The sequence below is a fragment of the Peromyscus californicus genome, unplaced genomic scaffold (assembly GCF_007827085.1).
Source record: "Peromyscus californicus insignis strain IS unplaced genomic scaffold, ASM782708v3 Scaffold_17__1_contigs__length_78620276, whole genome shotgun sequence".
Lineage (NCBI taxonomy): Eukaryota > Metazoa > Chordata > Mammalia > Rodentia > Cricetidae > Peromyscus > Peromyscus californicus.
In genome coordinates this window covers 20835647-20853537 of record NW_026294469.1, presented here as the reverse complement: position 1 = coordinate 20853537, position 17891 = coordinate 20835647, and the positions used below count along the sequence as shown (strand labels likewise).

General features: G+C 36.2%; 1 protein-coding gene across 5 annotated transcripts in view; it reads left to right on the top strand.

Moving 5' to 3' along the window:
* Positions 1-17891, top strand: part of Rit2 (Ras like without CAAX 2) — a 320403-nt gene that overhangs the window by 80527 nt on the left and 221985 nt on the right. For 3 of the 5 annotated variants that reach the window (XR_008219063.1, XM_052741746.1, XM_052741744.1), the window contains exon 3: positions 14418-14491. Coding sequence is in view for 4 of the 5 variants with exons in the window: in XM_052741746.1 (XP_052597706.1) it covers positions 14418-14491 (74 nt within the window). In the remaining variant the exon portion in view is untranslated. The remainder of the gene's footprint in view (positions 1-14417; positions 14492-17891) is intronic. The other 2 variants (XM_052741748.1, XM_052741745.1) reach the window with 1 other exon arrangement.

The following is a 17891-nucleotide window of genomic DNA, read 5'->3' as shown; positions in this document are numbered from 1 at the left end:
TATCCTTTGGTAGTAATTTCCTTTGAGATAAGAAATTCCACCCCACAGGGAACCTCATAAAAACTCAGCATGCTCTAAAGGAAGGTGGAACATTCCACCCTGTTGGGGTAGGGAAGCTCTTTGAGACTCAGGAAGCACACATTTCAAAAGGTTCAAAAGGTCTCTGAAATTGAATAGATGCACTAGGCCTCTGCAGCTCTGAGTTTACCACTGGGATAAGGACTGCTGAGAGACACTCCTAGACCACCAGCTGCCTGGAAGAGGCTCACAGTGGTCAAGTTTCCCTGCAGACAGACTACTGAAGCTGCTCGTAAGTCAGGCCTTGAGCTCTGGCTTTCCAGGTTTTGTGAGCCCTCCTTACGGCTGTGGCAGGCTCTGCAGAGGCAGCTGTCTTTGGCATATCTGTCCCTTTATGCAGCCATCATCCATCCATAAGTAACTCCAATTGGCTGACCAAGTTAGACTTTGGTGGTACCCTTATTTTTTATCTGTCATCTTTTCTCTATCTGGGATGGATGAATGTTTATGACTCCCCAGGAATAGTCTCATGTACAACCCTTTATTTAATATTCTACAGGTCCGTCTTAACGGTGACAACTCATAGATATGTCAGATGTTCTCAGAGGTGTGGTGTTGAACTGCATAATGTTTGTTTAGTAGTAAATAATTAGTCAGTGTAAATAGAATAATTATTTTCATTCTTTGCTTAACTTTATTATTGTTTACAGAAAACAACATTAAACAATTAAAAATTTAATGATTCCCTAGAAGAAAAAAAACCAGTCATATAAATGGCAGAGTTTTCCTTGTTGCCCCCAAATTACCTGTACAATGTCCACCAATAAGCAACTCTATCTTTTTTTTCTAAAATTACATTCTACAGTGAGTTTTGGAGAGTTTAGGGAGCATCTTACTCTGGTTGCTTACTGATCATCCCTTCCCTTTCTAAGCTATTAGCAGATTCAGATGGTGCCTAGGTGCTGGCACTGTAGTCTACAGGCTTCCTGATCTCCGAGTGAGTGCTAGTGCCCACATTTATCAGGCTTCAGGTGTTGACTGTTATGTCCTCCTGCACAGAGCCTAACAGTATGTGATGTTGTCAGTAATGTTTCTAATCTACTTGCATTTGGGTTCTATGGGCTACTTAGTCATTTAATCAATATATAATTCCTTTAGTTAATAGTTTTTTATTCTTGAACTCCAGTTAATATTTTTAATATTTTCAAACATTTTTAGTTAAGCTTAATCACAGCAGGCCTTTAAAGTAAACTAAAAGGAGACAGAATAACTTCTAAGATCAGAGGTAATGAATGGAGGAGTTAGTGACTAATTTACATAGATAATCTACCTCACAATTGCTATTTCTCTGATTTGTTTACTTTCTTATTCAGAATCCATGCATAGTCCCTCCTTTCTATAAAGGGATATTAATATTTGATTAAAAGATTTTTTTCAAAAAAAAAAGATTTTTTTCCTCTTTACAGCTACAGATGTTTTACATGGAAACGTTAAAGATATTTTTGGTACCATTTCAAGTGAATTGTGGTGAGAATACGGGTTTTGGTGAAAATATTTCTCAGTACTGTGGCAGGCGGAAGTGTAGCTGGAGTATTCTTGTGTCCACCCGGCTCCTGCAGCCACTCAGACCCAAATAAATACACAGATGCTTATATTATTTAAACTGTTTGGCTTAATGGCTCAGGCTTCTTGCTATCTAGAAGATAGCAAGATAGCTATTTAGATCTTACATCTGAAATTAACCCATTTCTATTAATCTATAAGTTGCCACGTGGCTTGTGGCTTACCGGTACTTTACATCTTCTCCTCATGGAGGCGGCTGGCAGCGTCTCCTGACTCAGCCTTCCACTTCCCAGAATTCTCCTCTCTCCTTATCCTGCCTACACTACACTTCCTGCCTGGCTACTGGCCTATCAGCGTTTTATTTATCAATTAATCAGAGCAACACATTCACAGCATCCCCAGCACTTCCCCTTTTCTTTTTTTCAAAAGGGAAGGTTTTAACTTTAACATAGTAAAATTACATATAACAGAACAATTATCAAGCAAGAATTATAGTTATAATAGCTAGTCTATTTATAATAACTAGTTTATTTGGCAAAATTAAAGAAGATATCCTATCTATCCTGTATTTGTGAGTCTAAGGTTTTATATCTAACTTATCTTTTATCATAACTAAGGAAATTATAACTATCTAGTCTTCAACAACATCAAAGACCTCAGAAGGATATAATATTACCTGGGAAACAGGAGAAGGACACAAGCAACTTTCGGGAGTCTTGCGAGAGTAGACAGAGACAGCTGGCAGCCTGGACAATCATCCAAAGTTCCTCTGTAAAGTTGGGGCACCTGTTTTTAGCCCATAGGCCTAGAGTCTCTTAGTCACTTTTCTCTGTGTCCTGTAGAATGTCAGGCAGTTTTCTCTGCAAAGCATGAACCTGAAGGACCATTTTGCCAATCAAAGTTCAGTGGTCACCTTCCTATGGGTCCTGCATGTCCAGTTGATCAAGCAGTCCAGGCAAGAACAGTTTCTTGCCCAAATGGCTATTTTTTCCAAGAAGAAGATAAACTCCATATGGAGTGTCTTCAGTGCCCATCCTCCTCTCTGAAGTAAATCAGTGCTGCCAGGAGCAGACATGTCTCACTGTCCAGAAAGTCTAAATTTTTAAAACATTTTAAATACCATATTCTGTAGGTCTTTAAAGTATTTGAAGATTACCTACCTATTGAATTATATCTATGTATAATTCTAGAAAACTTAACATGACTATAAATTTGACTATCATAGAAGACTAATTATTAATCTGTATTTCTTGATTATCCATTGCAATCTAAACGAGTTATATAAACATACCTAAAAAAAGAGTAGAAATATATATATATATATATATATATATATGAACAAAATCAACTCTAAATTTGCATCAATAAACTAAAATCTATACCAATGTAAAACATTTTAAACAAGTTGCTCTTTAAAAGTAGGTTCAATAATCCACCTTTTTATCCTAGCTTATCTATATCCTATATTTCCATATCAGGGAAGGTAATCCTGATTGCATAAATAGTGATAATTTTTCCACATATAAAACATGGTTGGAGTATGAATGGAAAATTCTTCTCATATATAATGATGTTTGGAGACACAGACACATTTAGAAGTTATGAAAATATAAATTACATAATAACCAAGAGAGGTTTCTGGGCTAATTATTCTTATGATTTCTATTCCACTTTTCTGTTTGAGGTCATCATCAGACAGACAAAAAGTATACCCAACAAGTTTAGACATTGTATTTGTATTCAAGACAAAAAAAGTGAATTCTTTGCCTCTTAATTTGCTGTTGAATCATATCTAAGAAATTGTCATAAAATGTCATATACCATTAATAGCAAAGGGATATATAGAAGAGGATGAGCTATGTTTAGTTGCTACTTTGAGTAAAATTCTCTCTTCTGAATGGAAGAATTCTAACATGATGAATAGTGATAGATATGTATCCCTTCCTCTTAAATATTGGTATGACTTACAATTTTTGTCCAACAGATCATTTCACAGGTGACACTTCATTGTTCAGTGAAATGTTATACTATACAGTAAAGGTTAAAGGATTTTGCTGATGGAGTTAGGGTCACTAACTGGTTGACTGTGTGGTGGTGGTGGTTGTTGTTGTTAATCAAAAGGGAGCCTGCCTTAGATGTGGTTAGGACTCATATTATCAACAAAACCATCAAAATGAGAGTGTATAACCCATACCCAAAAGAGTCACAGTTTTTCTTGTTGCTTCTGAATGAATAAGTTGCCATCTTGTTTGATGGATGCTCTGATAGGCTCTGAAAGTGTAATGTAGAAGAGTGACTCCAAACTTTACCCAGAAAGAAAATGCAAGTCTTATTTCTAACCAACAGCTGTATAATAGGACTCAAGACCTGCTCAACAAGAGGGAAACTCTGCAGAAAACCAAGGCAACTACTCAGGACTGTAAAGTCATGGATCTTGGATGAAAACCTACAATCACTACTTGATTAAACAGGAAAAATCCCTAACAACAACCTAGACATTTGTCCTTATACCCACAAATAAGTATAGTTCCTTACCCCCTCTTCAAGGAAACTTCTTTTTGCCACAAACAGACACAACTACAGAAAACCACAACCAATCAAAATGCAGGGTTGTGGAGCCCAGTACCACTGGATTCATCTACAAAACACTCCCACACCTAAGGCTCAGGGAACATTGTAGAAGGAGCAGAATAATTGTAAGAGCCAGAGGATCAGAGAATTTTCTGCGGTACTGTTTCCTAAAATGTCAGAATTTGCACCCATAAAGTTTCACCAACATGACTGCTTGAACATGAGCTAAACAAGGACAGTAGACATGCCAAAGTGGATAGAGGAAAGCCCATGAAACCTCAACCATACGGGAACTACATACAGCTAACAAAGGCTGATAGTGGGAGAAATAGTCTCCGGGAAAGAGCACACCACGCACTTATCTAATACCAAATGATCAACCCTGAAAGCATATATGTAAGTAATAACACCAGGTTATATTAGGAATACATGTGTGTGTACATATGTATACACACACACACACACACACACACACACACACACACACACACACACACACACACACGCACATACATATACATATATGCATGCAAGAGTAATTAATGAAAAATGAGGCCATGAGTTAGAAAAAGATCAAGGAAGGGCATTTGGAGCATGCTGAGGAAGCAAAGGGAAGGGAGAAATCTTGTAATTTTATTGCAATCTCCAACATAAAGGAAAAAAAATATATTTGTACATGTTTCTGGAGATCTGAGCACAGCATGGGCTTCATGGTGCTAAGCTTGAGAAACCAGAGGCTTGTGTTCCTTTTTGCAGACACTTGAAGGGATATCTCTTCAGGTAGGCTGTCCAAATTTGTTGCTTTGCACCCCTTCTATACCATCTCCCGTTTGATATGTCACTAGATTTGTTTACTTAATCACATCTTTTTCATATTTTCTTTTCCAACTTCCACTTGCTTTTGGAAGTCCCTGGTGATTGAATGGGCACAGTTTACAATCTAGGATAATCTCTATTTTCATCTTAAATCTATTTGCAACCTCAATTTCTCTTGTAACAAGATAAAATGCATTCATAGGTCCTGCGGATTAAAGCACAGTCCCTATGTGATGGGGGCAGGCAGAATTATTATGTCTACCACAGATGTCAAAATAGATCATAATTCCTACTCAAAGAAAAGAATTGAAATGGCACAGACACTCTTTGATTGTTTCAGTGAGTTGACCCATACACGGTTGCCTCAGTAGAGATTGCGTCTGACTGACTGCTCTTGTCTAGCTTTTACGTAGACCCAGCTACAGGGATCATAAATGAAACACCAATATCTAGATTTTTTTTAAGTATCTTCCAGTAGAGGACAGTTTTTGAACTATTTCCATGTCTTGAAATTTTGAATTTGTGTTACTTACTACATAGACATAGTCACTAACAAAGAAGTGAATTATTTTATCTTATTAATTGTGCTATGCTCAAACTAGAACTTGAAAAAAATGTTCAAGGTTATATTAACTAATGTATAGCTCTATGATGAAAGATTTTTTAAATATATAGTGAGATGGTATTGTGTGAAGAGGCAATAAGGAAAATAAAGTTGAAAATAAGTAAAATTAAATTTTTGTGCCTTCCGATCAAATCTTATGTGCTCCTATGGTTCTAGAATAGAATAGAATCACCAGGTTCTATTCATCAGTCATTCTATTGTTATCTTTCCCACATTTCATATACCTGTTTCTATAATCCCTCCTGATAAAGTTGGATACATTTTAAGAGATATCTATGCTTGACCCTTCTTTGCCACATCTGCAGACCATGTATGTCTGTACCATTTTCCTTCCTGAAAGTTGATTCTACCCATTGGAAGTACCTTACCAACACAGCTTTTGCTCCCTCTTACACTGAACTAAAATATATTTCCAGAAGTTTTACCCCAGATTGAATAGTTTGATTGTTTTCTTCCATCTCCTTTAGTGTCATGAAGTGGGGGTGAGGCTTAATTCTTATTTACATAGGAGCCCTTAAGAGTGAGAAGATATTAAATGTCCACTGAATGAGATCTCTTAATCTCTCCCTCAAACCCACACTCAACATAAGTTCCTTGAGTCCATCACTACCACTACAAGACTCAGAGTGTCTTTCCCTCCAGCAAGCAGAACATGCCATCTACAGGCTGAGCAGGAGAGACTGTATCTCCAGTGCCGCAAAACCAGAGATGGGATTTGGCATCTTTCTAACCCAATCTCCAAGGCTTTGTAAATGCTGTACTTCATTGACTCAAGTTGAAAAATCTTAACTCCCATATGTTTTTTTTTAATCAAAACTGCTATCTTTAATTCAACTATCACTCTCATGTCCTCAGGAATTAAAAAGAAAATAAGGTTAGAAAATTGTACTGGTCTCCACTGAGTGTCCTGCAACAAACTACTCATTTCCAATATTGTCAAAAACCCTTTTCAATTCTGGATATAAACTGTAAGCTGTCATTATCATCCTCAAGTCTTACACATCTTCCCATATGAGTGTTATTTTAAACCTCTTAAGATCATTAATAAAGTGGCAAACACAGTATAACAAATGGAAGAATAATCTAGAAGACTTTCACCATTCTGACAACAACCTGTAATTTATCATGGTGGAGGAAGCCATTCAAACACTTAGTAAACCTATCAATCATTTTTGCTGTCATGTTGTATTTCTCTGTTTGTCAGCTGGGATTACAAGTCAAACCCCTGTCTCATGTCCTTTCCCTGCATGGTTGTGATTCAAATGCCATCATGCATTTCTTGGATTCTAAAATCTACATCCTTTGATTTTCTCACTGGTAGGTAGTATGCATGTGTATGGATATGAATGTAAAATAAAGTTTAAGGTAAAAGAAACTTCTGCTTTTACAGTCTAAACAACTTAAGTTGTTATGAGTGTTGGCATTTCAAAAATATATGTACCTAGATTTTGAATATCAAGTTAATATGAATTGATCAAAGTAGCAAAGGACATTGTTTTTCTATTATTTAGTACCTACAGTATAATTACATTAAAAATGTGTTAGATTTAAGGGACAGAAGTTAGAAATGAAGAATGTCCTGAATTTAGCAAACAGCAAAGTTTCCTTCATAGGAAATTGTAAATTATCTTTTCTTGATAGTTGAAAATGGGTCATGAAAAGAAAATGATATGTTTATCTTCTCCAGTTATAAAAAGCCTTTTCATCTATAGAGCTTGGCCAAAAGACCCAGATTCATAGTGATAGAGTTGTCACTCATTCAATTTTGCAAATTCTTTTCTTGTGGTGAGAATGAATATAAAGTGCTATTCACTGGCTCATGTATTGAATGCTTGATTCCCAGGTAGTGGTACAAATCTGGGAGGTCTAGAATCTTTACAGGGTGGGGACTAGCTGGAGGAAGGAGGTTACTGGGCTATGTACGACTTTGAAGGTTAGATATAGTCCCCATTAGTTGTTTCCTTAGTGCCTGGTTCTATTCTGCCACAAGAGGAAGCTGCTTCTCTGACCATCATTTCAGTGTCATGACATTCTGTCCAAATGTGTGGTGCCAGATGTCCATCCCCTGAAACCTCTGAAACCATGGTCAAAATAAAGCTTGCTTTGTTTTAAGTTGTTTATATCAGCTATTTCCCACAGTGACACAAAGGTGACTAACAACCACTTGAGACCAGTCTTACATTTCTGTACGAATGTTTAGCATCAGGAATGTTGGCTGATGCCTATAATCTCACCTACTCGGGCAGAAGAAGCAGAAGAACTGCAAATTTGAGTTTCTGCCTAATCTACACTGTGATTAGTATGTGTATCTTAATACCCCCTGTCTCAAAACATTTTTAAAGAAAGTCTGTTGATAATCTCAGTAGTACATTTTCTTAGAATATACTAAGCACAAAATTCATTTCCCAATAAGAAGCTACAATAAAATAATTTGCTCATTAACAGAAAGACCTGCAAATTATTTCCTTGATCCCTTTTAAGGTTTTGTTTGCTCTGTTTGCAATGCACAGTGGATTCTGAGTCCTTGCTTGCTACTGAAGGTGGAGTACACTTGTTTTTCTAGATTCTTATTCTCTGTACCCTCATAGCTAGTTTTGCATACAAGCCTAAGTTCTTGGGTGTAGGAGACCAGCTACAACCTGTCAAAGGGTTTTGGAGGAAGGAAAGAGGAATGAGAAAATATTAGATAGAAATATACATGGAGACAATGAGAAAGACAGAGACACAGTATAACTTTGGTCAATACCCAGCCAACTTGAGTTTTATTCTAATGGGGATTTTATACACAACCAAGGGGAGCGGCAAAAGACCTCCTCTTTTCAAGATCAAAACACACTGTACAGCCAAGTATAGGCCCTTCAAAACACCTGGTAACCACACCTTTGGCCAAATCATCCCATTATGCAGCCCTGCTGGGTAAAGCAAGCTCAGACTTTCTGACCTTGAATAAGGCCTTACTAGGAAGTCTCTGTGGCCCCTACACTTGGGTCTTTAGTTTCAGCTTGTACTTGTACCACTTATTCTCTGTGTTTTTGGCTTGTTTGCCTGTCTTGAACATCTCAGTGTCTATCTGGACCAGTTTGTACAGCCTGGCAGTTTATTAAAATGTAGATTACCAATCCAACTCTAGACTAAACTAAGATTTGCATTCAACAAGATCTTCCAAAAAATCTGCCTTTCTGGAAATGTTTTTAAGCACTGATTTAGCTTATTGTTCAAGAAACAAACACAAAATCAATAAATCATTCTTCTATCTGTAGAAATTTCATTTTTGCACCCCTTAGAGGATCTAATAATTTAAGAATTATCAAACTTCACAGAAGGCGAGTATGAAATTACTTGTGTTGTGTTCCTCAGTGTTAAATTTAGTTTGGGTGTGTATACATGGTGTTCAGTTGCTGTAACTCTGCTAGGCATTGGCACATAAAATCACATGATTTTTTTTCTCAGCAGTTTGAGAAAAAACCTAGAAGGAAATGAATGACCCCCACTCCCACCCCCACCCCCACCCCCATGGACGCAGCTCTTCAGATGTTGCTCCCACACTGAATCCTCTCAGGTCTTGGTGATCATGTGCCCCCTGCACCTTTTTTTTCTTCACTGACTACTCTACTGCTTCTGCATCCAAGGTTGTTTGCAGTAACTTCTGGCCTTTTCCATCCACTTCTCTCACCCCGGTTGATCATTCCCTCAAGCTGCTTTCTACTTGCTCTCCTGACAGCTAGTCTTGTGCAAAGGTAATCTTGGGATAAGGTGTTTATGGTAAATAATGTATTAATATTTTACCTCACTTGTAACTTTATTGGAATTTAAGTTGCTTATCATAGAAGGAATTAAGCACCAAGCTGGACTTTGGGGGATGCCACACCAGTGGAAAAATATTTGGGGACATAAAGGATCTTTGAAATCATTCCATATTCTGTCCCCCACAGACCATATTCATTAGCACTGTCAGAAAAATCACTTAGTCAGTACAAATAATAAATATCAAGAAATTATCAGTATGTGAAATTGAACTGACAGAGAAACTGGACAAAAATATGATGAATAAATAATAACTTTCTTCATATAGTATGATATATCTATATCTTGAAAATTCTTATATATGACTTCTCAATTCAAAATCTGTATGTATATATGTATATAAATACATAATATATGTATATAAACACATATTATATGTGTAAATTCTATATTATATATAAATTCTTCATTTACAAATTTTGTTAATTGGGCAAATTATATAACTGATTTTTTTGAGTAAGGGAGGTAACAATGATTTGTCATGATGCAAAAAAAGAATTAAATAATATAATGAATAAAAAAGAAATGTTATGATGTCTACACTATTATAATATGAATCATGATAGAAAATAAACACATATACAAACATCCACAAGTACAACAGTCCCCACCTTAACAAAGAAAATAAATCACTCAATGTCGTGCCTAGTTTTCCCTGGGAAAGTTTTCTTCTTTTTAGAGGTTTGTCTAAGTGCTTTTCATGTTCTGAATATGATCCATTGTTGTTCTACAAAGGTTATACCACACATGGCTTGCAATCTCATTCTCAGGAATTTTGTAACCATGTGTGTCCATCAGACCAAGGTGAAGAGTCTGCAGGTCTTTGAGACTGACTGTAAAATTGGTCTTTGTTTCTATGAAAAAAATTATGAAGGAATAATCTATATTTAAGCTCATTCTGTCTGACAGAACCTCTGAAAGACAGCTTTTGTAAAGATTAATAGTTTCATCTTGGCTTTGGTGAGAGAAGACTTGGCTCAGAATGATATTACCCACTAGTAGACTTCTGCATATTCCTGTTTCCTGGCAGAGTCCTTAAGTCTCAGTGGACAGTGCTAGCATGTGGAGCTAGATGTTAGTGTCAAACACAGATCTGTGACAAAGGCACGATGTCAAACCTGCCATCTACTGAAGGCTGTTGGCAGACCCTCGGGTATGTGGCAGTCTACTATTTTGGCATCTGACTTCCCTTATCATCAGCAGGACATCATCACGCTAGCAGCAGGTAGAGCTGGGTGTTGCCAACTTCCCCCACAAGAACCCATCTTTCTATTTAGGAAGACATTTTAACTGATGTACACCTCAAATATAATCCTCACAGATCTAAATAAACTAGGTTCCATCCTCTCTCTTACAACCTGGGAAAACAACCTGAAGTGCCTCCTAGTTCCTGTGAGAGCCCAGGGTTCAGACCTTCATGACACTACTGCCTCTTCAGTGTGGAGAAGGGTTTTCCTTTTTTTTTTTTTTTTTTTCCTGATTCATTCTATAAACGAAACTGAGCTTACTTTCAAACCCCTTCTTACAGCCAGTAACCTTAAACATTCTGGATATTCCACTGAATGTTTATACTCATGAGGGGGGTTACATCAGAGTTTAAATAATTTTATCTCCTCCTGAGACCTCAGCCTTCCTCTCTGTTTTCTGTGTGAAGCCTCTGAGGACTAACAAAGCTCAACAGTGAATCCTAGGAGTGCTCGCTCATTGCTTTCTGGCTAAATAAATTTACTTCTAAGAGTTTGAGATAGAACACTTATCAAGGTATACTGTGATTGCCTGATTCTTTTTATGCATTCCCCTCAAGTTGTGAACTCCATGGGAGTAAACACAACTGATGACTTTTCAACATTGTAGACATTGTGCCCATGGAGTGCACACTAGACACTCAGATGTGCCCTGAATTCATTGTTGGTGAGCAAATTGAGGCAAATGCAGATTTTTATCCATGTTGTATCTTCTGGGTTTAATCAAGACAGAAGAGTTAGTACTGTCCATTTCCAAGTACTTCTACTATACATATACATATATATATATATATATATATATACATATATGTATGTGCACAATAGATGCATATGCACAAAAATGCCCTTATATGTACAACAGACAAGATTTATGTAAGAATTCCTTCAAGAAAGGCCCCAAAATACCTTAGTTGAATCTTTGTATTATTTATTGCCTTTTAAAAATATTGGTTCAACAATTGCTATCTTGGAGACCTACACAGGCTCAAAGGTATAGAAAAACAATTTCAGGGAAATATTATTAACAATATATTTGGTTTGAGCAATAAATCATGAAAGAATTATTCAAGTATTATAATATGTTAAAATCATGTAGCAAAAATTCAATAATAACTTCTCAATGACATATTTTATGGCTTTAAGTGGCTTCAATATTTACAACTAAAATATTTTTAAATTACTTAAATAAATATTCATTTTTTTTTCTGGGAAAGAATTAAAAGGTCTATTTTCCAGAATGCTGCATGCATTTTAAACTAGCCAAAAATATATTTGATGATTATTGAAAATATTTCCTGTTAATCCTGTATGATGTTCTGCTTGGTAAATATGCATTTATATATGTACAAACAGAAATAGCAGACATGATTTAAGTTTCATGTAATTCGGCTAAAAATGTGCAGCATAGTGTGCCTTGAACATGAGTCGCGCTTCTTTGTTTCTGATACACTATGCATGTGCTCCTCTGTTGAAGCATGAAAGATGTCTTGCTTTTTATGTACAGTTTTTTTTACACTTACAAACAAGGCTGACCAACACAGCATACATATAGTGTGATAGATTAAAAGCTTTCATATAAGCTCTTACTGTTTTAGTTTATAAAATTCTGCTGTAGAAGCGGAGTGAAGAACAGATATTCTGGTCTCATTTTAAATACTAGCATTTTGAGATGAATTTTAAGATGGTAGGTACCTCCGTGAATGCAGTCCTATTGTGCTTTTCTGTTTAAAGAGTGTAGCATGTGGCTGTGATCGTTTCTTCCTGAAGGAGCTTTGTGTACATTTAGCCTTTTGCTGGGGAAGATAAATGAGCTCACTTCAGGGTAGGCACTATAGGCAGATGGTTGAAATTCAGGAAAGTGGTTATATGCATTCAATGGAGTGTTTCTGACAGTCCGTTTCTGCATGGGTAGCCTCAAAGGGAGTGGATGAATGGGAACTGAAAAAAAAAGGTTGTTTATGGAGAGGAAATGAAAGGGATTAGCTTCTATTCAGGCCAGGAAGGTGACCCAGATTTCCCATACTAGAATGTATACATGGATGGGTATGTCTGAAAAAAACAGAGAAAAAAGTCTTGGCTCTACGGTCTGATTTTAGTTTCCAGCTGGTTGACATCTATTCTTTCGGAAGAAGTTTTCTGATCTCGAAAGAGGCTTCTGTTTAATGCGGGTCCCAGGTGCTGGCTTGTCACATCATCAGATGGTCACACAGAGCTCCCCAGCCTTGGTTACTCAGCACCCCAACCTCTGTAGGCCTCTTCCCAGGCCTTCAAGTTTAAATAAACAAGCAGTCAGTCTGGGGTTCACTGTGATCCTCACTCAGAGTAACTATTTCTCTTTAGGAAACTGAAAAATAACCCTATGTACCCTCCAAATTAAAAAAAAAAAAAAAAGCAGTGATCCCGCAGAGACTCTCTTTATAAAGAGAAATCAGTGGCTGAGAAAAGAGTAATAGGATAAAAAACTAAAAATTCCTATGATTGTGCAATACTGATTGTGATTTGGGTTCTGTCATTCTGTCTGTATTCTTCTGTGTCTTTGCACATCACATGTGTGTGTACATGTGCATACATGTCTTCCTATCTTACCTGAGCAAACAGGCTTATAATTTGTAAGAGGTTCCCAGCACTGCAGATCAGAAAAAACAAACAAACAAACAAACAAAAACAAAAAACAAAAAAAACTCTTCTATGGTTGATCATTACTATTTTCTTAATAAAGATATTTAAAAATAATTCATTTGTCCAGTTGTGGCTTAAAAACAGCAGCATGGTAATTATTGGTGTCTCAGATGCTCTAAATGCTTTTTGACAATGGATCTGTCAGCACCTTCTTTACAATATAAAGAGTGAACAAGGCATACTAATATTTTGGGAATCCATGAGCTCAAGGTCCAGGAACTGACAGATGACATTAACCCACTGTTAACACTTAAACAGCCTACATTATGTAGTGGTGGGTTAAGCATCATAAGAATAATCATGGATGTAAATAAAGAAAGACATTCAGAGGCCTGCCCAGGGCTTCAGAACCAGGCAAACATGTTAGTTATCTTTATTCAACGATCCATAGACATATATACTCAGTATTTCCTGTACTGAAAATGTGGTAATTTTCTGCCTTCCTTCTCTAAGGAAATATCAAAGTGATCTCTTCAGGTGTGAATATCAGAAATTCAAAGGCTTTTTATAATTTTGTGGCCTGTGCTTATGGTAACATGCAAGAATTAATTGCCAAATTCCATGTCATGATTCTTTTCCATGTGGCTTTTGCTTTTTGTTTATTTGGTTAGATATATTTATTTTATTTTTATGTGTAGAATGTTTTGCTTGCACGTATGTATGTGCACCATATGTGTGCCTGATGCTTATAGAGGTCAGAAGAGGGCATCAGATCCTCTGGAATTGTAGTTACAGATAGTTGTGAGCCATCATGAGGGTGCTGGAAAAAAGAATGTAAGTCTTCTAGAAGAACAGATGCTCTTAACCACCGAGCATCTCTCTAGCTCGGCTGGCCTGTCACTCCTGACATAGATCAGATAGGACTCAAACTCACAGAGACCCACCTGCCTCTGTATGTCACCACAACCAGCATTACTTGTGTTTTATTCTAAGACAGTTATAGATTTCACTATCAACCCTGTTATATTCTTTGCTTTTTTCATACGTTATTTAAACAATGTATCAGTTACTTAGAGCGTCTTTTTTCAAAATTTCAAATTCAATCACGGCTTTTCTGTGGAAAACACATAAATGAAACTTTTTCCTTTGTTTTTCAGAAGATGCTTACAAAACCCAGGTGCGGATTGACAATGAGCCTGCTTATTTAGACATCTTGGACACTGCCGGTCAGGTAGACGATGTTTGTTTTTGTTTTAAATAATATTTGTTCTATTTTTGGAAGTACAATATACTTACATCATTTTCCTTTTCTTCCCTTCATCTCCTCCCATATAATCTTCCCCAGCTCTCTCTCAGATTCATGGCTTCTTTTTCTTTAATTGTTGTTTAGATGATATGTTTAAGAGACCTGACCAATCTCAGATAATTTCATGTTTAACTTCATGCACACTGACCATAAAATAGATAGCTTTAATACTTCAAACAGGAGAATAAATTTGTAATATCAACAGAAGATTGAAGATGAAAAAGAATCGATTTGAAAAGGTGAGTCATATTTAAAACTCTCCTTGGTGGTCTAAGTATTAATTTACACATTCCAATACTGCATTGGCAATGAAATTATAAAGTTAAGAAAATAGCTTATTATTCTTACACAAATGTAGAAATTCTATTTAGAAGCAGGAGAGAGGAGTGAAAATTATGTAAATACAGTGTGTTAATGTATATAATTCTCAAAAAATAAAAAATGAACAAAGTAAACAGAATAAAAGTATTCTAGAATATTTATGAGAAAAAATATGAAGCAATACGTCACAGATATGCATGTCAAAGTTCTTGCTGTGTAGGAGGGTGGATGCATTGTTTAACTTCACACTCTTCAGATGATTGTTAAAATAAACCCGTGTATTAAGTGCCAAGTGCAATCCAAAAATTTGAAAATAAGCAGAGTAATGAGGGAAGACTATGAAGAAGTTTTTAATATGATATGACATACAAAAAATAAAAAACTGAAAAATTAGGTAAGAAATCCATGTGGATATTAAGTACTTATATTCATATAAACAAACCGGAAATCACAATGAATGGAAATATATCTGCTTGTGCTGGAACAGGCAGCAACCATCAGTGGCATATTAAGTAGAAGCAAGGCTCACTGTATTTGTTGAGAAGGAAGAGATAAGGAAGAAGTGAAGCAGGACTCAGTGGTAGTCCACTTGTCAAGAGTGCAAGTGCAAGTCCATGCTTCCCCCTCTACACATACGCAAAAGGGAATATTAAGTAAACCTTGTAACAACATCAGAGGAAAGATATTTCATTTCAAAGCAATTTTAGCTAAAAAAAATTGACATTCTGTAGTAGTAAAAAGAAGCAAGCATCTTTAAAATTCTAATTTTAATATTAAGGCCAAATGGTGAGCCAGATTTAAAGAGAACTTTATAAAATCGTAAAAATTCTGGATTACAGCAGAAATAATTAGGGTTTAAACTCCATTATGGACACAATTGTTTTCCTTCTATTATTGTTTTTGAACTTAAAGATTTAAAACTTAAATGTAGGAGTTAGAGAGCTATGTTTGATCCCAGCACCAAAAAAAAAAATTAAAACAAGTTTAATTTTTCATCTCTTACGTGTAGCTACTTATGAATGACTGCAGAAATTAGGGTGTTGATAGTGAGTAATTCACTAGAATTGACAATCAATTTCTGTATTATGAATTGTATGCTAACAAACTCATTTGTTTCTAGGAACTTTGGACGATGAACTAATGGGGAAATTTCTAAAGACTTTGGGGACATTAAAATGGAAATTTCTCTCAATTATTCAAAAGAACATTTTTATGTAGGACAAAATATAATAATTTCCAGGAGAACTGAAAGCCTAGTTTGAGAAAAATAGAGTAGGCTAAATAAAGAAATGAGACATTTTCAATTATAATAATCTTTAACCACTGAAACAGTTACCTTGATAAACCAACATGACATAACTAAAAATTTCCATAAAAATGTTTTATGGAATGCAAATCCTTCATTCGTTGAATGAAAAGGTTGTTTCTCTTCTCCACTGGTCATAGACTTGGTTATGTCCCCATTGATGATACTGTTTTACTGGAGGATCAGTTCGTCTGTGGAGTTTGTAGGGGTGGTCTGCAGTTTCCCCAAGAGAAGAGCAAGTTTTAGATGGCCTCTGGTCTACAGAAAAGAAGTAACCAGGGAGTAGACCTAAACCTATGAGCAGTGTCAATCAGATCTGGCTTCACGCAGATCTGTTCTCATTGCTACACAAACTTGTGATCTAGAAAATCATAACATTATTGCTTCATGCTTTGTTTTATGCTGCTATTATGCATCTGATCAGAAAAACATATTAATGGAGTATGTTTTGTTAAGTATAGATGGAGATAGAGAACAGTACCAATCCATGGACAAAGTGTTGAGCAACGAAACATAAATCTGAAACTTTGTGATAATACTGAGAAACCTGGAGTATACAATTTAATAGATGAGGGTGTTAAATTTATACACCATTACTTACTTGTCAAGCCAGGTATTAACTGTAGCCAAACATAGTCAGGAATACATAAAGGTAAACAGATGGTGATATGTTAGCTTTTACACTATTATCAAACCTGCTTACACAGGAGGTGGTCTTTGCAGCTGATTTAACAGAAATTATATCTCTGTAGGGGACATGTGAGAACACTACTGAAGTATTAATAATGATGTATTGTTTGATTTTTATAACGTTAATTTCCATGTTTGTGGAAATTCATTAATTGTACAATAAACCTAGAAGAGAGATAGAAAAGCTGTTGTTGATGTTATCACCTGGAATTCAAGTATCATGGCATGCAAACAAGTGAAGTGGCTGTCCTCTTAGAGGTAACATTAAAGGCCACACCCAGTCTATTTTGTATTCATGTCTATAGAGAAGAAAAAAGGACAATTCCTTTTCCACCTGTTGCAAGTCTTATGGAGGACACTATGACAGAATACACAGACTAACAAGAGAGGTTGAACATATTTAATTAACCCAGGTATTGTGTACATAAAAGCTTCACAGAAAGAAGATATATCTGCATATTCAGGGAAACATTGAATTCTTAAGCTTAGATTTGTTGAGAAATAGACAGCTGTGCCAAAATTGCTTGTGTACAAAGAGGGCAGAAGTTAAACAGAGGTAAAGAAACTAGGTTTGCTTGCTTATGTTCCTTCTGGCCTCTCCTGGCCCACATTTCTTTCTCCTGTGGTTAGGCAGGATATGTGTCATGTATAGGTCTTCCAGTGACAGTGGGCTGGGACAGTGAGATGGCTCATCAGGCAAAAGTGCAGAAGAACCCTCATGGTGGAAAGAAAACTGCTTCCTGCAAGTTATCTTCTGATCCCAAAGTGTCTGCCACAACATAGGCAACCCACCTCCCCCAAATAAATGAATAAGTAAGTGCAATAAAATACTTTTAAATAAAAGAGTAGGCAAAAGAAGGTCAAACAAACTATTCTATTTCTGTAGTTTTGGCAATTTCTGAAATGCCATGCTTGGGCATAGCATGCCCTGCTCCTCCTCTTATGCTGTACAGGTAGCCTAGAAACTCCATGGAAATTTTATGGAGGAAAGTGGGGTATAGTGAGAAA